This window comes from Catharus ustulatus, chromosome 6 (genome assembly GCF_009819885.2).
Source record: "Catharus ustulatus isolate bCatUst1 chromosome 6, bCatUst1.pri.v2, whole genome shotgun sequence".
Classification (NCBI taxonomy): Eukaryota; Metazoa; Chordata; class Aves; order Passeriformes; family Turdidae; genus Catharus; species Catharus ustulatus.
This window is the reverse complement of record NC_046226.1, coordinates 36,729,659-36,752,516: the sequence shown is the minus strand read 5'-3', so window position 1 is coordinate 36,752,516 and position 22,858 is coordinate 36,729,659. Positions and strand designations below refer to the sequence as shown.

At 37.5% G+C, this 22,858-nt stretch overlaps 1 protein-coding gene across 8 annotated transcripts in view; it reads left to right on the top strand.

Annotated features, from left to right (window-relative positions):
* Nucleotides 1-22,858, top strand: part of NUMB (NUMB endocytic adaptor protein) — a 93,670-nt gene that overhangs the window by 44,788 nt on the left and 26,024 nt on the right. For all 8 annotated transcript variants that reach the window (XM_033063778.1, XM_033063777.1, XM_033063776.1 and 5 more), the window contains exon 2: nt 14,261-14,404. In XM_033063778.1, the coding sequence (XP_032919669.1) occupies nt 14,279-14,404 (126 nt within the window). In that variant the 5' untranslated portion in view covers nt 14,261-14,278. The remainder of the gene's footprint in view (nt 1-14,260; nt 14,405-22,858) is intronic.

Below are 22,858 nucleotides of genomic sequence, written 5' to 3'. Positions count from 1 at the left end.
TACAATATTCAATATTTCTGTAGTTCTTATCAGCCCTAGCTGATAATATTTTACCGATGGCTTGAGATGTTTCTGACTTAATTCAGCACATATTGCTTGTAATTATATCTTAATTTGAAACTTTTGAAATAGAAACACCTTTTCGTGATCTTTTTATGCTCATAATCTTAAATTGACAGTTCATGTACAGATTGGGGCTAAAATAAACACAATAGTTTAAAATCAGGTGGGAGAGCTGTAATGAGGAATGGTGCGACAGTTTTGTGAATATTTATGGGATTTTGTATTCATGGAAGAGGGCAATAGCCTTAGCTCCTTGTACAGATAAACTGGGACCCTTAAAGACAGCACTGGCATTTTAAGATGCATATCTTAACTTTGTCTTTTAATGTATGATTGGTTAACTTTTAAAGTTTAACTTCCTCTCACTGTTATGTGTCTTACTATGCTAAGAGTATGGGAACAATTTTGATCTTAATTTCGAAATTCTATAAACAATTACAGTGGCGATTTTAAATTATTATGTGAAGGTTATTTTAAACTGTTTGTGTTACAATGTATGTTCTGGCCTTTTCTTAATAAGCATTTTGAGATGTGAGTATAACTTGTGAAGAAAGCAAAGGCTTTTAATGCATGTTTGTTTTTGTAGCAGAAATTCTGTACCAATCTTGAAAGAGATAAAATCTGTATGCTAACAGAATTAATACAGGGCAGAGAAAGCTAACAAAAAAGGTTGAATTAAGATCCCAATATTATATCAGCAGGAACATGGTACAGTAAGTCTGAATCCATTATATTCTAGTCTATTATATTCTAAGACTTGACCTTCTGAATTACCATAGTCTTAATTTTGACTAGAAGGTAAAATGCTGATGTGAGTTCTTGCAGTTCATTAGTAGGTAAAGCAGTTTTACAAGTTTGGAATAGTCTGTCTCAGGTAGTGACATGAAATTCACATATATACCTTTCCCCCCAGTGTTATATTAGATGAACTGGTTTAAATATTGTTTACAGGCTGGAATTAAAATCTGTTGTGGTTTTGGAAAGACAAATATTTTGACTAGATTGTTAGAGAAATTAACATACTGCTTCCATTTCTTAATTAAAGTTTTCATTTTAAAAGTCTTCATTATCATGAAGGAGTTTTGTAATTATTAATTTGATTTTAGGTGAAAAGGGTAGAAACCATCTCTTTGGATGTATGCAGAGGTTTTTATTTAGAGAAATACATTTTCATTGTTAGGTATACTTAAAATGAATTTGTCTAACTGAACTTTCTTTTCACTGAGTTTAGTGGGAGTCAAGAAAAAACCAATCTGGAGAGGAACCCTGGGATTTATTGATGTCTGAAGCTTTATGTTATAATTCTCACTGAGCATGTAGTTGTGGATTCATAATATATTATTGCTGGTCAAAAATAGTGTGTTACTAATTTTAATGACCATTATGAAATCTGGTAACATCTGTGGAAGGAAATGTCTGAGAGATCATTATCAGTGTTTAAAAAAGCACTGTCTGAGAGATTTTGTAGCAATAGCAGTTGAATTCCTATCTACAACCTCCATAAAAACCAACATTACTATCCTTACAAGCAAAAGGCTTTAAATGCCAAGTGATTGGAGGGAGTGGGGGAGGGAAGTATGCATCTGTTTATAAGAGCAGATATGAAAAACTTTACTTAGAGTTCTTCCAACTTTAAATGCAGACTGATCAATGTATCCTTTATCACTTAAATCCATAGAGATCAACCCTTCCCTCCTCTCCCCTCTTATCCGAAATGAAAACATGCAAACAATGAAATCAGTAAGATGAAAGGTTTTTGGGTAGGTCTGAGAAGCTTCAGGTCTGTTGCCATGAATATAAAAAAAATCTAGCCTTGACTGGAGTTGTGGCAAATTGGTATAATGGCATAATAATTCCAGATTGTGGGGTTGTTCTTTAAAAGAAACACTTGAAATTGTCTAAAAAAACATTGTCTTGTGAGGTACAGGGAGAAAATAAAACAAGTAAGTTCCCAGATGAAACCTTTTATAGCCAATATTTGACTTGACTTTATAATTTTATCATCTCTCCTTTATTTCACCCCGTAGATTTTTTTTGTTTGTTGTGTTTTTTGTTTGGTTGGTTTTATTTTTGTTTTTGTTTTTTGGAATATCCATGAAGTAATGGTTATAACTTCAAGACAGGGATTTTTAAGAAAAGTACTATAGCAGAATCTGAGTGGGGGTAAAAGAAGTAAGCCACCAAGCGAATGTATTCTTGCTGCTGTAATATGAACATGGTTCTGGTAACTGAATCTGCTACACTTGGGTTTGGGGAATGTTTTTTTCCCCCAAAATTACATACATCAGGATTTTATGAAGGTAAATGCTTATAAAAGATATTTCTTTAGTTATGTTGCTATCCATAATTTTCAAAATCACTGAAGTTATGCTTTGATCTTATGGGTTTGCAGTAAGCAGACATGGGAAACACTAGGCATGAAGTGAGGTTTTATGTGCTGTGTCATCATAAGGAATGCTAGTTATCTATATACAAAATGGTACCAGAAAGATTGAATTGTGTTGGAATTCTCTGTTTAGACACCTCTCACAGGGAGTGTGGTGACAGATTCCTTAAATGTTTTGTGAGTTCTGTGGGTGATGAAACATGTGGCTTGTATTAGACTCTGGAGAGGATGCAAAATATTTTAAAGGTATTTAACTGGTGAGAGAGTTCAGAAAGCATTGTGTTCTGTGTGCTTAAAAAAATTTATAACTTCCATTTGACTTTGTTAAGCTAGCTTCTGATTTGATTCGATGATTTGACTACATTTGTGTAAAGCAAATGGATTTGGGAAATAATTCTGTTAGTTCCTTGTAGTGTTTTGTAAAGAGTTATGAGAGAAATGTTATGGAACAACTCAAAACTTGCACTGGACAGGTGTACAAATGTATACATTAATTCCTACTATAATAAAGAAAAGTAGTAAAGAAAAAGGTATGTTCTTAGAAGTCAACCACAGTTGCAATGCTGGATGGACACCAGAGTGAGTTCCTAAAAACATTGTGCCTGCCTTCTATGTGAAAGTGAACTTCTTCTGTTAAGTTTAACAAGGGAAGATCAAACGATTTTCTGATATTCTGACAGCCAGAAAAAATTACTGTATCTTTTCTCTGGGCTCATGTTTATTATTAAAACCTGCCACTTTTTAACAAAAGCTTGATACAAAGCTTCACAATTTCACTTTGAGTTCTAAATTAATACTAAAGATGCCTTTTGTGTCACTCGCCCTCCTCCTTCTTTGCATTGGCTGCAGTCAAAAGTGTGGTTGATTTAGCGTGAACAAGCTGAAGAAAACCCACAGATAAGAAGTCCATAATTATTTTTAGCTGTGGAGGATGGGCGCGATTGAAGTATCTTGAGCTGCCATGCAACAGCTGCCAGGCAGTAACTGAGTGAGTGCTTGGGCCCAGTGCAATAATGGTGTAACAAGGAGTCATCTGTCATCCTGTGACACACTTCGTAGCAGTTTAAGCTGATTTTCATTTTGTAATTGAGATTGACTGGTCCACCCATAGTTTGTTGCCACAATAATTCAAATTTTGTGAGCTATCTGGAATATAAAGATCAATTTCATTTAAATGTCTTGAGCTGTGGAAATTTCTGCTTCTGTGTGTTTGGGAAAGGGAGGTCCTTCACTGTAGTGAGCCAGCTCTTGATGCTGCTGGGGCAGTTGGGTGTGAACAATTCTGCTGTGGCGCTGTGACAGCTGCAACACGGAGGTGTGGCCAGCTGGACTGGCCCTGAAGAGACACCAGCTTGGGAGCTGTGCTGCTTCACAACAAAGGCTCCATAGCACAGTAATTCTCTCTGGTGCAGTCAGTGTTGGATCCTGGGAAGAAAAGATTAAGACATGAAATAAGACTTCCCAGCTGGTCAGGTTGGACTGCTGATTCCCTAAGGTGATTGCCTAAATGGATGGCTGCACCGCCTCCACTATAGGTTACAATAACTTCTGGAAGTTTTGATCAAATAATTAATCTGGGTGGTTTGGGGATTATTTTGAAAAATTCCTTTCTATTTTTAGTTTTTAAACTTTCCCAGAGATATAAATTGTCCTTCTTGATTTTGTATCATGAAGAGAAATGTTTTTTTATTGACACCTGGACTGCTGGAGAACTCTATTGCTTTTTCACAGTTCCTGCAACATAAGAATTGGAAAATCATAATTCCCTTTTTATTTCTAACATTATGATACTGTAATTTTTGTAGCTTTCCCCACTAGAAAATTGGTTTTCTGAGGTGAGGACCTTTGTTGTATCTAATCTGTCCTTGAGCTGAAGGTGTTACGTAGTCCTTGCTATCCTTCTTATCCTTGCTTCTTTCCTGCACCTTCCAGTTTCTTTTCAGGGAGGGTGTATTAACTACAAGAACTATATGGTTTTGAAGCTGAGTGCAGTCTTGTTTTACGCTGCCACATCTTGCTGGCTTTACTCTGCTCCTTTCATAGTAATTACTACTGTTTGTTTACTTGACAATTCAATTTTTAGAGGAGTAAACATGAATTAGGATCTTTCCTAGACAGTAAGAATAACTAAATCAATATTCATTGCAATTTATAATTACTGTGGCTTTTTTGCCCTTCTTCCCAGTGCTTTTCCCTGCTGTTACTACAGAATAATTTCTTCTTGTGAAATAATCTTGTATTTCTAAAATCAATTTAATCTACTCCAGAAAAATTTGCATCACCTGTAAACAGTTGCTGAAAGAGAGCATACCTGAATGAATGAAACATTGCTGGTTGTGGAGAGCCCTCTTTACCTCCCTGTTTTGTGTCTGAGCACGCTACTACTCATGTGGATTTACCTAGTTTCTCTGTACCTGGATCCTACTTGCTGACAGACTGAGCAGTACTACTGTTTATTCCCACTAAAGGCTTTTCGTAAAGCTGATACAAATTTATGGTTTATTGTTCCTAATGTTTCCAGAATGTGGGCCACATGGACTGTTGGGCTGGACCATGCTGTGGGCTGGTGTGGAGCAGTGTTGTAGTATCAGTTGTCCAAATTGTATTTGAACCAAGGGTAAAGCTTCACTATGAATACAAGTATATTTTTAGAAATATATATTTTGCTAAAATATAGCCTCCTAGTGATCTGGTTCAGAGAGCAGTCGGTTCTTGAAACACATGCTCTGGATCTGTGGCTTATTTTGTCTGCTCTCTGCTCTCACCTAAGAGCTGGAACCGAAAATACAGTGTTGATATGCTTCTGGACTCCCAGTAGCTAGAGAGTGATAAGGTCAACAGCACAAAGGTATGATTGACTGATTTGTATTCGACCCTGTGTGATACTAAGCAGCAGATGTTTGGCCTTGTTTAGTCTACACTAATTATTTGCTTATAAAATACTCATAGGTCCTTCGGAAGTAAGTCCAGTGTGGAAATCTAAGATTTGTGACTGATCTACCAGTAAAAGCACTTATTTTACTTGTAAAACATTATTTTTTAAATTTTGGAAATGCATTTATTTTGTGGGATTTGACATACATAACTTCAAGCTGCAGTTCGTGGAATTGGGTGATTAAGGAACATACTTTTTAGCTGTTTCAGCCTTTTTTGTACTTTCTTTTATATCTAATTTCGTTTTGAAATTCAGCACGTATTTGTAAAGATACCTTTTAAACCAAGATGTTCATGTTTGAAAACTGTTGAGTTGTCTGATATTTAGCTGCCCTGAATGTAAATGATTCACTTGGAAATGACGTGGCTTGGTAAGTTAAAATTACTCGCATGTGTACAGATGAACTGCAAAGCAGAATTACTTGGACTGCTTTCCACAAGGCACATAGCTAGTGTTTTTTACTAAACTTCTACTTATTTTCAGTTATTATAGATAATATAATTCAACTTACTTTGCATCAAATCAAGTGTTTAGGAGACCTGCTTTCCACCAGTGATTGACAGTCTGCAGAGTATTTTTAGAGTGAGCCTACAAAACAAGGGGATTACTGCCTCATATCTCTGCTCTTAAACCTCTTAGTATATTGTTTAGGACCATAGTCAGAGTTTGCAGTTGCTATGGTGTCTGATGAATTGGGACATTTGCTTTAGAGCAGTTATTGATGGAGAAAATGAGGCTTGCTTTCTTTTTTGCTGGATTCGCTGAATTTCACAGGTTTGTGAGAGGAAAATGATTTATCTTACATCTGCTAGAAGGAGCATTGCGTGTCTTTAGGAATAACTTCTGCCTTGCAATGATCAAACTTGTATTTTGTGACAGTTTAAGAGTCTGAATGTTTACTTTGGCTATACTTCTGTTACATAACATTGTGGAATATGGACTCCTGTATTTAATTGCTGCAGTCTGGGAGTATTATGTTTAAAAGTGTATTTTACAAAATCCTATGCTTTAGGACAGGGCCTCTGGTAGCTGAATGTTCTTGCCACATAATTGTTAACAGTGTGTTGGAGTACAGTTCATTATTTCATTTCCTGCTATTTCATAAGCTGCTTGCAATTTTTGTTTAAGTCTGGCTTTTGCCAGTAAAATGTTGCTGTCATAATATTGGTTTTTCCCCTTCTTCCATCCTCATCTGTGGTGCAGATATTAAGTGCTCTGGAAAGAGTTATGGAGTGCTCACATGATACTTTAGTTCAGGTATAAGGCAGCCAGAAATCTGATGGATTTGAGGATGTCTTGTACTTCACATCATATGACAACAATGCATCACGATTTCAAAGAATGCTGTCAGAGACATTATTGTCACAGCTCTGATCTCTTTGGTCTTACATAAAGAGTTTAAGGTTGCCATTTCTGCAATTTCTATTTTCAAATTATGATCTAAATATTACTTTCACTGCTGAAAGGTGAGTTTTCTACAGCTGGTATGCTTGCTTCAGTAGACTTTTAGTTATGTATCCAATAATTTATTTTCAACGAGGAAAGTCCCCTTAATTGGAACTCTAAGTAGTAGTAATAACGCAACAAAATGTGTTTGACTGACCAAATGAAGAAATGCTTCGCCTTTATGCATATTTTGATAGAATGCTTACTTGTAGTATTGTAATATTAGATGTTAATTGGGTAATGAAAGGGTGAATGTGTTGGAAAGCCATGTGGTGAATAATGTGGTTAGTCAGCCTGTATTGCGAAAGAGGGCTGTTAACGTTTTAGTGAGCATGCTCACACGGTTACATGCCTTCATTTGCTTCAGTGTGACAGTGCTGGGTTTAATTAGATTTTATGGGATCTAAACTTACAAAAAGGCTCAAAGTTCTGCATTCAGAATGTGACACGTGGGGTGACCTTTTCTTCCTTAGAAGATAAGGGTACTCTGTGTGCTTGTGCTGGTGAATAATTGCAGAGAAGCTGTTGCAGGGCAATTGCAGCAAGTTTTGGCTAACCTTTACAGTAGGCTTGGAGAGATAGGACATTACATGTTTTTGTACTGTGTAAGTGGGAGAGGAGGGGAGAGCGTTTGCTTAGCAGCAATGCTTAATAAGGATTTTTCAGAGAAGTAAAACTCCATCCTGGCAGCTTCATAATAGACAGGGACAGACTATTTACCTTGGCAGCAATCAACTCGCTTTCCTAGCTTGCCTCTTTTTTTTATAAATGAAATGTTCTTGTGTTGTCATCTTAAATTTAGGGGCTCAAATTGTGCATTAGAGAGCAAAAGAGATCGAAATGTTTTAAACCGCTCCTATTTGTGTTTGTACTGCAGGTAAACCTGCCAAAGCCAAACCTCATCCCAAGAGAATGACTTGAAACAAGCATATTTCCTCACTGATGTCCTTGTGTCCTGGTTATAGCCAAGATTTACAATAATGTTGGAGTGGCAGCAGTGAACTGTATTTTATTGGAAAAAGCAATGTGAAATACACTTCTGGAATATGGAAGTGTGGGCTGTTCACATTTGCTGGTGCAGACCACTGTGGATTTCATAGTATGATTCAGGTTTTCATAATGCTCAAAAGATAGCTGTTACACATTAGTCGGTGGACAGGTGTGACCAGGTTGTACTTGCCCAAGAACTCAGAGCCACTGAGCTTTCTAAGGATACAGATCTTCACAGCCGTGCAGAGGAATGTCTCTGGAGTGTTTTCCTAGTAAGTAGGTTAGGTAAACACATTTTTTCAATGAGATTAAGAATATTTGCATTTCCTCTTAGGTCTATCAGGTGGCTTTGGGAGGAAAAATGCATCCTGATTCAGAAAGCTTTGATATCCAGAAATGTGAGAAAAACATATTAGAGATGGATGAGGCTTCTGCTCTGGATTTCAGGCTCTTTTTGACTTGGCCCTTCAGCAGTATTAGGTGTATTTCACTGGGGAAGAATACATAAGGGAGCAGATGGTTGTGCAGCTGCTTAGCCCTCACCTGTTTGTGGCCAGCAGGCAGTACAGGTATGAATGAGACTTATTTTTTTCTTTTAAATTACTTAACTTGATAGTAGTAAGTTAATTGAATTTGTTTCATATGGAGGCTTGTAAATTTTAGAATGATCCCCATAATACATTGTTCTTAAAACTGTATTTCCCCGCTGTTTGAAGTGCATACTTCTAGGAATTTTGTTCATGTGTCAATAGTACTCCTGGTGGTTGGTGCTTGTAGGAGGACTTTGTACTACAAGTCAGGAGGATGGCACCTGGGGTGGGTGGGTGAGTGTGGGGTGGAGGTGTGTTCCCTCCTGCCCCGGGGTGCTCTGCATTTGTTGCAGGCTGCAGAGAGTACTTTGCCCTTGTTTGACCCATGACTTCCTTTTTTCTAAATTGGTACATAGGAAACAGTATTAAATTCTCAAAGAAAATGGATAGCAATCCCAAACCTGCTGAATGGTTTTAAAAAACTGACTGAAGACATAATACCCTTTTTTATCCTTTTTCATTGTGAACAGAAAAGATAACAGATAATTGAATGCAGATTAAATAACCTTTGTGAAGGCTAGAGTTAATAAGAATGGTAAAAAAATGTTTGTGCTGTTTCTTTGTCGTGAGTGTTGGAACTGTAAGTGGTTGCTTAGTGTGAAATACGTTGTACACCCGAGTTTAAAATCCAACCAGTTGAATTTGTGTGTGCAGTTCACGTACCCATATTGTCCTTCTGCCCTGCAGGTTCTGTAGTTTGGATTGGATTGCCCAGTAGCAGCAAATGCTCTGCAAGAAACAGCTATCCACAGTGTAAATGAATTGCTTATCTGAAGATATGGTTACATGGGTAAACTCCTGCAAAGCTAAGCTTCAAATTTGCATAATCAGCAGCTTCCTCCTGACCTAACTTCAGTTAATGTGAAAGCTTACCCATCTCTCACTGAAGGGTAAATTGCTGGCTTGTGCTCACTCAAGGGTAAAAGTGAACACAGTTGTACAGCTAACAAGACATGAATTAACATGCTGGTTTATCTTGCAGTAATTTGTTCTGCAGCCATAACCTGATGATGCACAAGGCAGTGAAGCCAAGAGTGCTTCAACATGCACTTTTATCCATGACAGTATTGTTTCTGTCTCTGTTGTTTCTGACAACTCTGCCCCTGAGCTGTCAGTGCACTGATAGAGGTGTAAATGCTCGTTTTTTTGTTGGTCAGAAGAACAACAATACTCCAGCTCTCCTTAAATTGCCTTTGGAGCTCTGTTTCCGAAATACATAAATTTGCATAAAAATAAATGGCAACATAAATTTAAAAGCTCATTTGTCTTTTTGATACCTTTTGTAGGTAGGTGCTTTGGGAAAGGTCTAATATCTAGTCTCACGTTGTAATCGCTTGAATTACAGAAGTGGTGGAGAATTTCATGTTGTGTGGGTGGTTTTGTTTTGTTGGGGTTTGTTTTGCTTATTTGTTTTTTCTCCAGTGGGAATGACCATTCAGATACTTAGCTGTCTGCAGTAAGATAACCTTGAAATGTACCGGGACCCAATGTAGCTCTGTTTCCTTATTTCTCCAGAAGGCTCAGGGCTTTCAGCTTTTGTTGGCAGTTTGTCTCTGATGCAATGTTGTGTTTTGTGATTTAATTAGATTTTGAGTTCCCTATCTTGACTTTTCACTAGGTTTATCTTCAAAGTCCTCTTTCTCTGGGTCCAAGCTGGATTTGTAAAAGTGAAAAGGAAATAGAGGTTTTGGTGTTTTGATTTGTCTGTTGGGTGATTTTAAAATACTTCTAATTACATGACAAAAATAAGTTGCTAAATGAAAAAAAAAAATCGGAGTTCAGTAACTTTCACCTTACATAATCCCAAAACTAGTATCAAACTTTTTATGGTAACAGTGATGCTGTCAGTTTAGTAGAAAATACCTTGATAGCTTATTGCAGCCTAGGCTGCTGTCTGATTTGTTGGCAAGCACACAGGGCTTGCATGGAAATGTGAAGTGCTCTACAGAGAATTCAAGTAGAAAATGCTCACTCATCTCTCTTTAGAGATTCTGCATTCCAGACGAAATTAGTAAAAATTTCAGCACTTAATTGGAGCAATTGAGTGCTTCTCTCCTGAATCCTCAAATATGCAGCTTGTGTGAATTGTTCTATTTAACACTTTCCCATCAGGTGACTGCTCCAGTTATGTTGTCCTGACATGCATGTTACCAGCAAATTAGGTATTTATAGGACATACTGTTTTGCAACCTACTCATAAGTCTGATATTTCAGAAAACCCAAGTGTGGCTATTGAAGAGAGCTTGCTGATTGCCTGACAAGAAATTATTTTTGCTGCTTTTCAGCATTTCTGTCAGAATAAGCTATTTTTAAACTGCCAACATGACCTCAAAATTAGAGCATGTAGAAAAATGGGTTTGGTTTTTGGTGAAAAGGAAATACTTTGGGCAAAATGCCACTTCAGTTTCTCATACAAAATGTAGTTGAGGAACTCTTATTCTTATCCTCCCCTGGGAATTGAGATTCCTGGTCAGAATAAACGTCTGATAAGGCGTCAGTCTCATGGGCACCAGTAATGCCTGGGAGGAGAAATCCAACAGAATGCTCACATAAACAAATGTTATGATAAGGCGATTAGACTGCGGTTTTTCACAAGTGGTACAGTGGTTGTGTGCTGTCCTCAGTCCTTGCTTTGCTCTTCACTGAAGTTTTTGAGATTCAGAGTTACCTTGAGATCTTCAAAACTGACACATGAACCTTACTGCATCTAATTGTATCTGCTTAAGTCTGTTGCCTCTTTTGGCAGAGCAGAATATCTATGTGCGTTTGTCCCTCACTGGGGTGCAAGGTCGGGCAGCTGGGCTGTAAGCCATGTGCTGACCAGATTTCTGCACTTCTCACTGAAGCAGCTGGAGCAGTGGTTTTGCTCATCGTGCTGTGACACTGCCAGTCTGCAGCAGGGACAAGAGTGGGTGTCTGCCCTTATGAGCTGAGGTGCCATGCAGAGATTTGCTGCAGTATGTTTCACCTGCCCAAGGTGATTGAATGGCCTCCCTTGAAGTTCTGATTCCTTTAGACTGATGCACGAAGTCCTCAGTCTGCAGTTTGTGAAACAAAATACATAACTAATATTGCTGTTATGCCTCTCAAGCCTTGATGGAGAATAGAAGCTTTGCAGCTCCTCTTAAGACTTCGAGAATTACCTTTGCACATTCAGAGATTTTAAAATGGCTTATAGCTTGTAAAAGAAAGAGAGTTTATGGAAGAGTGTTATGATTTAACCCCAGATGGCAACTAAATCCCATCCTGCCGCTTGCTCACTCTTCCCAGTGGAATGGGCAAGAGAATCAGGAGAGCAGAAGTGAAAACCTCATGGGTTGAGATAAAGATAGGTAAAACAAAAGCCACGCAGGCAAGCAAAGCAAGAAATTAATGTAATGCTTCCCATGGGCCGGCAGGAAGGTGTTTGGGCATCCCCAGGAGAGCAGGGCTCTGTCACACACAGTGGCTACTTGGGAGGATGAACACTGTCACTTTGAACCTCCCCTTCCTCTTCCCACAGTTTTGCATGGTGCCTTGTGCTTTGAGCCATGCCTGTGGTCGTTTGGGCTCAGCTCTCCCAGCTGTGTCCCCTCACAACTTTTTGTGCCCTGCAGCCAACTCAGTGGTAGGGTGGGGTGAGAAGCAGAAATGACCTTGACTTAGTGTAAACTAAGTCCTTAGCAAGAACTAAACCGGTGTGTTATCAACATTTTTCTCAGCCTAAATCCAAAACATTGCACTGTACCAGCTACTGGGAAGAAAATTAACTGTCCCAGCTGAAAGCAGAACAGAGCTGCTTCAGCTTATTGAGTGGTAAGAAATGCACATGTTTTTTATTTTGCACATGTTCTTATCTCGAATCACTCAAGTAAATTCAAGAAAATATTTTATGTTCCTAGTTATGACAGGCATTTTGTAGCTGTGAAGGAATGAAGTTAATTCTTCTTTATAGCTAGATAATTGTGATTGAGAATCCTTCAGCAAGTTCCCATGCCTGCACTTACACTGCTTGTTAGACCTCCTCACTGTTCTAGGTACGTGCTAGGGACAGTTTCCTTTAGCCTTTGGCGTACATCCCAACCCATCACTTAATTTGCATTTGGGTTTTGCTTGGAGTGTCACACCTTGTTGCTTTCAAATGCTCAACAAGCAGCTTTGAGCACAGTGTTTGCTATAAAAGTGTGTTTAGTGTGGCTGTTTTCTAATGTAGAAGTACTTCAGGAATTATCCCGAATACTGAAAGAATGCTCCAGAATGCTGCCAGACCCAGGAATGATGGAATTCAAATGCCACTGAACTTGTGCACGTGATTATCATGCTTATTTGCACTTAAACAATTAACATCAGCACACTTAAATTGCGCATAGTGCTATAATGGTGTTTTCTTTATCCATGGGTACATCTTTGAATTATTACTTATCTTACAATATTTCTTTTAATAGATAATGGAAAGATGGAAGATTCTAGAGAAATTAGTCGGTATCATGCCACTGAGATATAGTGGGAACTGATTTGTTTAATTATCTGCTGCTTGAGGGAGAAAGTAGCGGTTGCTGAAGGAAGTTTTAGGGAGTCAGAAACAAACCACGCACCTTTTTGTTTTTGGGAATGGCTAAAGTGCACCTTGAGATACAAAACAATTTAGTATTGTAATTAGTGGTGGGCAGTGATTTTCTATAATGCTTTCAATTTCTGAGTTTTGTTCAGCTTTGAAAGAGTTGCATTTTGACTTTAAACTTCTTAAATATCAAATGCCACAAACAGGAACGTGTTAATTTTTTTCACCTATGTCATACAGTTTTGACTGGAAGATACTAGGTCTTTTTCAAGGTTTAAAATGGTATTCCAACTTCTTTTAAAGAAGCTTTCATTCAGAGACCAGCTATAGATACCTGTAAATATCTATATTCTGTAGTTTATTCAATCTAATGGGATGTAAGCATATGTAAACAAATTAGATTTTGTTGACTTGCATTCTACAGCATCTTTTTTTTCAATCAAAATGAGATGTCATGATTGTGAGAAGGCTTATTTTTCATGAAAGACAACCAAGAAGCCTTTCGGTATGTCTTCAATATCCCCCACTTTGTATCACATACGATTTTGTTTATTTAGGTGAATATCAGGTCTTTTTATTAGTAGTAATTTCTCTGATAGCTTCTTGGCTAATCGTAGTTTGAACCTTGCAAAGGTGAACAAGTCTAAAGCGTGGATTGGATTGTATACAGAAATTGATACATAAAGGCATAGTGTATACAAACTTTTGAATTCTGGACTTCAAAAGTGTATTTGCAACACTGTCTTCCCCTTTTGAAGAAGTGCATTTCTCATTTGACTGTGAGAATTCTACCAGTAAACTACGCAAGGGCTAGACTCTTCACCTCAGTAAAAGCGTGAACCAATCTCTTGTACTTCATGAACAGCATAAGCACCTGATTTTAGGAGCAGTTTTAGAGCTATGAATCCTTGCCTTGCATGAGTGCCTTGGAAGCTTTTGCTGTTGGTGTCCTGCTTGGTTGCTTTAGGTAGGTGTTTAAATTTGGGGAGGCAGGATTTCATGTGCATCACTCTTTAGAGCTTCTCTGTCAGCTGTTTTAGGTAACCGTATGCTCCCAGTAATAGTTATTTCTGGGTCTAATGCTTCAGTTGCTGTGGAAAGATGTTAAACAAGTAATGTGGATTTGTGTTTTCTGTGTTCATCTTTCTCTGAATCTGTGTGCGAAATACTTTCCTGTCACAGGCCCCTTCCATTCATCTTTGCGAAAGCTCAGGTTTTCCACAGCATCATTTTTCATGACAGTGGTTGACCCAAAGTGTCTAAATGTGTGTTTGGTGCCTATTTGCAGTATTCTTTTTTTCTTCTTCTAGGACGTGAAAATCTGAGAAATGAACAAATTACGGCAAAGCTTTAGGAGAAAGAAAGATGTCTATGTCCCAGAGGCCAGCAGGCCTCACCAGTGGCAGACTGATGAAGAAGGCGTTCGTACTGGCAAGTGTAGCTTTCCTGTTAAGGTAAGAGTTTCTGCCTTTCTTTTGGATATCCATGAGGTACTCTTGCCATGAATTATTATTTGGGGGTTTTCTTGGCAAGTGTAAGTCACAGATACATGCTTCATTACACACTGACCTATTTTACAGTCAACTCTCATTGCAGAAGATGCGGGTTTTTTTCTTAAAACCAGATGGCTTATTTAACAAATGCCTTGGAAAATCAGTCTGAGATATCCTGCATTATTATCTACTTGGAATAAATCATGTGGCTAGGTAGAGATGTAATACAATATTTGTCTTCATTTTTCTGGAAGATCAGAAACAGCTAGACCTCGTGGATTGCATGGAAAGGTCCTCAGTTCTCTCTGTTAGAAGTGTAGTGGTTACAATTTGATTTGTAAGGTAAGTGCTGGGCTGTGCTTGGAAAGCAATTCTTTCTCCCTCTTCATAACTGAAAATATTTTCAAGTAACACCTGGGATTTCAACCTGTGCATGAGGTTAGAAGCACTTGCTAACTTCTGAGAATGTCTATGTGCTACGATCTTGCCTGTGTATATTACAGACTATTAATGCATATGAAACTGAAATTACCTTCTAAAATTCTGGTAACTCATTCCAGATTATCAGAGTATTATAAATAGGTATTTCCTTTTTTGTGTTCAATTCTCCTTCCTCTTTATTTAAGAAGCAATAATTTAATAGTTGATGATAGTATTTAATATTAATACTTAATAAATACCAACGTAAAAGTAAATACAAAATTTAGGGTGGCTTGTTGCATATGCTCCCCTTTGTTCCTCAAGGTACACTAGTAGTAGATCTACAGTAGGTTGGAAGCAGGTGATGCTTGAGGAAAGCTAATGGGTTAAATATCCATGTTCAAGGAACACAGTCTTGGTTCTGGCACCTAAGGACCTTTCATTAGTTTTTCACTGTATTATGCTTAAAGTAATTCTGTCTGATAGATGTGATGTTGCTGGGTGGTATTCTTTAAAGTGATTGTTGCATGTTTTGTGAAGTTGTGGTTAGTATGAGAACTTTCACATGAGGTTAATGCCCTGCTTTACCCTACTAGAGTTGTTTGTGTGCTTTTACATATAATCAAGTATATGCAATGTTTCTAGTTCATGGCTGCTTGCTTATTTTTGTCTTGAGTTATTTTTCTGCTAAGAGGAAGGAACTGTAATTCAGTACTAAACAGAGATGGTGTTTTGCCAAAACTTTGAAAGTAATTGCTCTTTGAAAACTCAAACTTAGATTAAGGTTTAACACTGTCTAGGAGAGAACAGAGTTGCAAGTTTGAGGACAGTGATTTTTTCATAATTTAGGCATTACACACGTTGAAAAGCAGAGTGCTCAATTTCTAGGCATTTAGTTTTATTCATTTTTTTTAATCCTTTACTGAACACAAAGTGTGTGAACCACTCCACACTGTTAAAAGACTGACTTTTTTTACACTCTCAGTCAGGACTTGAACTTCTAATGACAAGTGCTTCCTGTATTTAAATGAAGCATTCATCTATTCTGGGCACATGTACCCAAAGTCAAAAAAGGTTTTGGCCTATTCTGTGCTGAAAAAGCAGAGAAATGGACGAATCTTTGCATCTTTTCATCATAATGGGACTTATGTGCACTCATTAGTCTGCTTTTAATTGTAATTCACTGAATTAATTTAATTTGTTTTTTGGAAAAAAATGTTTTTAAGGTAAATGTAAGGGACATTTCTTGATTTGGTCAGAATGGCAGACTATTAATAGCTAAAGAACTTGCAATTAGGTGAAAACTTAAATGCAGAACAATTTGATATTAAGAGGAGTTTTATCTTCCTTGACTAGAATTTATTGTCCGAAATAGTGTGCCTTGATACGGACAAAGTGGAAATTTTTATAAGGCTTGAGATGCAGAGTGGGTGTTTACTGGTGTTTAATAGATAGAGACAGGAAGTATGCCATTGTGAGGGAACAAGATAAACCAGATGTAGAGTCATCGCTTTAGTGGGTGGTACTGTATTTTGCTCACAGAAAGAATAGAACTTTGTGCTATTGAAGGAGAGTATCCTGTTACGCCTGTCTTGGGTATTTTTTGGGAATTCATACATTCCAGGAAAAGTATGCAGTCTTCTATGTCCTTAAATATCTAATGGGGTGCCTTTTCTTCCTGATGCTCTTCAGTGGAGCAGGACAAAGTGAGATATTTTGGGAAGAATGTTTAATGAATAGGAGTACATTCAAATCTGAAAGATGGTGAATATACCTGAATTTTCTTTAAGTTTTGCAGTGGGAATTCCAAAGTGGTCCATTGTCTATAGTGTAACTGCTCAACCACACTTGAATATTTTGGGGAGGGGCAGGGGAGGAACAGGATTAACCTGTTATTGCTTATTATGATCTTCCTTACCCGCTCTCTAAAAGTCATCATCTATAATTCTTTGGAGCTCAAAGCATAACTGAGTAGCAAGACCAGAATCTGGCTTTTGCAGGGTTGGTGAAGACGTCATCTGTACTCAAGGAAGACCTGAGAATTCCTAATAAATGTTGCTGCAGCTGTCTGTAGGATTTTCTGTTTGAAAGTGTAATACATGATATTAGTGTGGTAGCAGGCAAGCTGTGGGCTTTTTTTCTTCTAATGCTTGCCATTTTATTTAGGTAAGACTCTAATATTCTTTTTTTTTGAGACAGAGAAGACTAGTGCAAACACATAAGGGAATGTTTGTTCTTGGTTTCTCTTGTAAAAAAAGATCTCTTAAATTGGTTTGGTTTTTAACTTCTTGCCTTTGGCCATTTATATTTTGCCCAGAGCTTGGGTATTTGTGGAGTGCTACCACAGATTTATCCTTTTTTAGACATTACAGAGCATGTGGAAATGCTTTGAAAGTCATGTTGCAAATAGGATTTCATCTTGCCTTCAGGCTTCACTCTGTTAGTGTTGGACAGGGACTCCAATAGCTGCTCATTCATTGTGCTTGAAGGATGCTGTACTGCAAACAGATTTAATGTTATTGAAAGGTTTTCTATGTTGGCATGTTTCTTGAAGCTCTTCCTGTGCTATGTGCATAGGTGATCCTTATTGTTAAAGTCCTTAAGTGTTCTGTTGGATTTTGAGCAAATACATCTATGGATCTTCTTCCCTTTGGGAGAGAAGATGCTTTGTGGAAAGTACAGCCAAAATTCCTGTTATGTTCTTTTATGTTGCTTTAAAATTCAGGGAAGTAGATTTGATCTACAGTTGGTTCTCTCCAGTGCTGTGCTCATAAATTTGGAGGCGGTGATAATCATGAGTGAATACTGTTCCATTTAGTCAATAGCACTCCTTTTGTGTTTTTCGGCTGTGTTGCATGTAGCCAGGTATTGATCATGTTTTCTCAATCATCTTAGTTTGTGTAGATGTAATTACAGATAGTTCTTCTCTGTGTTGGGAATCTAACCACACCTGAGGTGGTAACCTGACACTCAAAGATAGGGCTGTGCATTGGCTACTGACTTTCCTGTAGTGCTCTTCTGTGTAAACTGCTTTGAATCCGCTAAAGTTAGATTGAAAAAAGACCCAAGGAGAGCCAAGTCCGGTCTGTCAGCAAAGGTATGAAAAGGATGTTAAACTTGTGTTTAGAAAAGTGACTTGCTATTTTGCTGTTCCATTGGGAACTTAAATGATCTTGCTCTCCTAGCTTTGGTGGTATGGAGGCATAATACCTTGCAGCTTTTATAGGTGTTCAGCACGAGCTGTCCTATTATTAAATATGGCACTGGTACATCCGTTGCAGTCTGTGCAGAAGTCTGTTTTCAGGGACAAATTCTTTTCCACTCTCCTAACAAACTGAAAGGTAAATACAGTGTTTCAGTAGTGAATCCTTCCTCTGAGATAAAATCTGTACCAGATACATGCAGTACATAGGGCTGTTAGATTAAGAGATTGTATTTGAAACTATTTAGAAGTTGAATATTCTAATAGACATTACAGCTGTGCTTGTCCATGCTATAATTTATTTGTACACAATTTCATACATTAGAATTGCAACAATTGAAGTTCATAGGCATACACATTTTCAAACTTGCTTTCTTGCTCCAGACACTACCTCACTGAAAACATGCAGCTGTTCTGTGGTATAATGACTAAAATATTTGACATTAGGGCTTCTTTTGTGTGAAAAGCCTTTTCGAGTGTCCCTCTGGGTATGTGGTTTTCATTCATACAAATGCTCTTTGGAGTAACTGGCCTGTGAAATTTATATCAGAAAAATTAGGTCATTTCCTTCTACCTAAGAGAACTAAACAAACAAACCATTTGCAAATTCTTGATGGTTCTGATCAAAAGGATGTGTTGAACAGAATATGAACAGCTGGTTAGTACTTGGTGTTCTAGAAGACATAACAGTTGTGTATATCTTGGATAATTTAATTAGTTTTGTTCTGTCACTTCCATGTTCTTGGTGGTCAGTCCCTTCTGACCTTAAGCCATCTAAGGCTACTGTTGTATATCACCTGCAAGTTTACTTGCATTTTTTAATTTCACCTGAAAGACTAAAGATGTTGGTGAAAAAACTGGTGTGGAAGAATAACAAACCACATTTCTATCTCTGGCATCCAGAGTTTGCTGCTGAGTACCTGATATCATTGGAATTAGCCTTTCCTCTGAATTTGGTTTCTGTGTTAGTGTTGACAAATAACAATTGCATGGATGCAGTTGTACTTTCATATATAAAAGAGTTGACTTTTCAGAACAAGTGCTCTTGAACTGTTTCCTGTCTAACCCTTCCTTTGATGGGAGATGTTTGGAAGACAATGTATTGCTTTGTTTTCAAGAAGGAAAGGAAACAACTGGCACAAGCCCTGTAGAGTATCCTTACTGAGACCTGTGAATGTCAGTTCTCATCCCTGGGATCCCTGTGTTTAGGCTGTTGAGCTGTTCATGGCACTGCTGAAACCACTGCCAGTAGGAGCTAGGCCAGTTCAGTCACTTTGCTTTGTACTCTCACACGACTATCGTGTTGGTTTTGGAATTTGCACATTGAACTTTTTTGCTTAATGTCAAATTTATGAATCTCATATAAAAAATAACTTCTTATATTTAATAAGTTTATAAATACAGTTTGCATTCTGTTTCTCCAGGTCAGAAAGACTGGGAGCAGCATAGGTGACTGTGGCTTTTATTTTATGTCTTGAATGCACTTCTAGTTTGAAATAATAGCTGTGAAAGAATTTACCAGCGTGATGCTGAAGTGCCTTTAAGTTAAGCATGTGATATTTTTCACTGTGAAAGCCTGACATACTTGAATAGTCTTTGGAAACTATGTTAAGTATTTTTAAGAAGTTAATGTGACAAATCTGCTGATTTCTGAAATGTTGTACAGCCTTACACATTAAACACTAGAAATCTCTACCTTTGAAGGCATGAACTGATGTTAGCAATGAACAGTAATCATTCCTATTCAAAGCTAACCCTCAGCAAGCAATGGCACATTTTAAAAATCTTGCAGCATTTAATATCACAGGAAAAAGGCTGGAAGTCAGCTAATTATAAAAGATGCTGATTATAATGGAAGGTGTGAAGCTTACCTCAAATATATTCCTATGCATTTTTGTCATGGCTAAAAGGAATGTAAGGCAATCCCTAATCTTTAAACTTTTCACCCTAGTGTCCAACCCGTAGTTTTGTTTGAATAGCCTTACAAACAGGAAGTTTTAAATGAAGCTTCTTGCTGAGTTTTAAAAACCTTCTGCCTTTGGCAAAGGTGAAATTCCTAAATAGTTTTATAAACTACAGGTTGTTTTAAAGATATGACTGTTAAAATGGTTTGGATTGCCTTGCAGAAATATTTATTTTAAATGTAATTTAGCTGTTGGAAGTAAAAAAGTTCTCATTGGGTTATACTTTTTAATTCTGTTTTTTTAAATTAGCAGATCCCTGGTGTTGTACATGGAAACTGAATTTTTTTAGGAGTTGAAGAAAAGGTACAGTGTGCCCCTGTGCAATTCAGTGTGTATAAAGCTTTGTGCTATCAACACTTGATTTTCCTTTATATTTTCTTTTCTTTTTAAAAAGAAAGTATTAAATTTATTAAATAGGCCTGAATTCCTGGAAAAATAGGTATTGCACATGAGAGCATACAGTTGAAAACCAACGTCTGACGTACATACTTGAAGCTGTGAACGGAGAAACAGTGTGTTTAGCTACATCAAGGGAAATTTGGGATATGCGTTAGCAATAACAACAGCAAAATAACATCCCTTTCTACAGTGGGACATGTAAACTACAGGCTAGAAGATCTAGGCTGTTGATCTCCAGTTACAGAAATGTCATCATACTTCAAGGCTGACTTCTCTTATGTAGATGTGAAAGTAGATCCTGCCCTAAAGCCAGTCCTGTCCTACATAACCTTCTGAATTCCCTCTCTGCCGCATTTTAGGGATTTGTAAGACAATGAAGAATATAGAATTTGTGCATCCTGTATTGAACTTTATTACATCTTCAGTATTCCTGACTCACAATATTGTTTCTGTTGACAATGATAAAGGTCATGTGAGAACCAGGATGTGAAATGTGCAATGTGGCTCTTAGGTGGGTGTGATGTAAAAAAATATGGAGAACTACTAGTATAGCATTGATACTGCTTTAGATTCTTTTGATCCTCAGTATTCAGAGACATTTAGCAGTCATGGACTGCTATGGTTCGTTTTGGGGAAGTTAACAAGTTGGTGAGACATTTTGATTTCTGGTGACACGTGTAGCATCCTAACTAAAACTAACCTATAGCTTTGACTTAGCAAAATTAAACTTTGTTGATGCTTAATCATAGAGTTTCTATTGACTGTGCTTCTACAGCTTTGTCTGAGCAAACATCTGTTTCAAACTAATACATTTAGAAAGCAGGAGCGCGAGTGTGAAAGGAGAGAAATAAGATATTGAACATAGGAATGTAAATCTTTGAAGTCAGTGGAAAAGTAGCTCAGCTTTAAGACATATTCAGGATTTCTGGATTTAAGCCTATGTCTACTTGCAAGACAGCATTTCACTCTGAAACTTTGGCGCTCAGGCTTTAATTCTTGAGCAATGCCAATTCTAGAAGCATATCTGCACATGCAGATGTCAAGTAGTCAGTCTTACTGTTGCAAATAATACCCCAGAACTTACACAGAGGAAGGAGGAATGTTGTTGCCTCTAGGAAAAATACCAAGAAATACTGGTGTGCTTCTCTGTATGGCAGCTCATTTCCTAGCACAGGATACCTTGGCCAAGACTTCAAGTAAGCTCATTTCCTGTGTCCATCCAGTTTCAAATGTAATCCAAAGTACCTAATCTGTTACTGCAAATAAAACAGTGCTTGTGAACATCTGCTGATACAGAGGGAACTTCAATTGTTTGTGTAGCTGAGTCTGTTTCAAAGTGAGACTGTAAAAGCATATTACCAGACTTGAACAAACAGAACTGGCTTGGGCGAGTTGTCAGGTTGAAGGAGCTCTGGTGAAGGATCTTCTTTTTGCCAACTGTTATTGTTGAACTTTGAAATTTTGAAAACTGAGTCAACCAAGTGGTTGTGAGAGAAATGAAAACAAAGAAGATCAGGGCAGTATTGCTTGTACTAGAATAGAGATGGTGTTTTATTTCTGACCTGATACTTCAGCCCTTGATGTCTTAGTAGGAGCAATTTCAATTACATGTATTTGGGAGACAACAGTAGGAAAAGTTCACCAGAAACACTTGATATGGTTACTTGAATGGTTGGTTTTTAGATGAAGTTGGAAAAAGTTTAAAATGTTGAAAAAGAATCAAGTTTCTCAAGCACTTTTCAAATTCTAAGATGCTTTACTATGTGGCAGTTTAGCTTGTTCCTGTGTTGATTACTTTATGTTTGATTTGAGATTGATACCAAACATCACATTCAGTGAAAGAGAACATAAAAATCAGTCATGAAGAGGGAAGGTTTTTTTGTTTCTGTTTTATTTACTGTACCATAATCTCATCTTCTTTTTGCTAAAAATGTTAATGTAAGCAGTGCTTCTATTTAGTAGTGTTTGAGTTAAGGACTTTCCTCCAACAGCCCCTGAAAGTGGTTTATTTAGATTAGCACTTTTATGTTATGTTACTCTGTATGTGGACTCTGCCCACATGGATTTTAGCTTTCTGTAAAAGCACTAGTGGTTAATTTCTGGTATAACGATTAAATCTCTTACAGAACAACTTATGTCGGAGAATTGCTGATGTCATGACTATCATTCACTGGTTGCTATGGAAATTAAGTAGGAGTGCATTCAATATTAATACTGCATTCCTGCTATGTGCATTTTCCTGATGGAAAAGTACTCACTTTCTCCAGGAATGCTAGCTGCAACAATCCCTCTGATAAGAAATGCTCTTTGCAAATATGTCAGGAGTGCTCCTTTCCTTACTGTTCCCAAAGTCATCATTGTATGGCTTAGGCAGTTCATGTTGGGTTCTGTGTACCCAGTATTTATGTGTCCCAGGCCTTGACTGTGTTA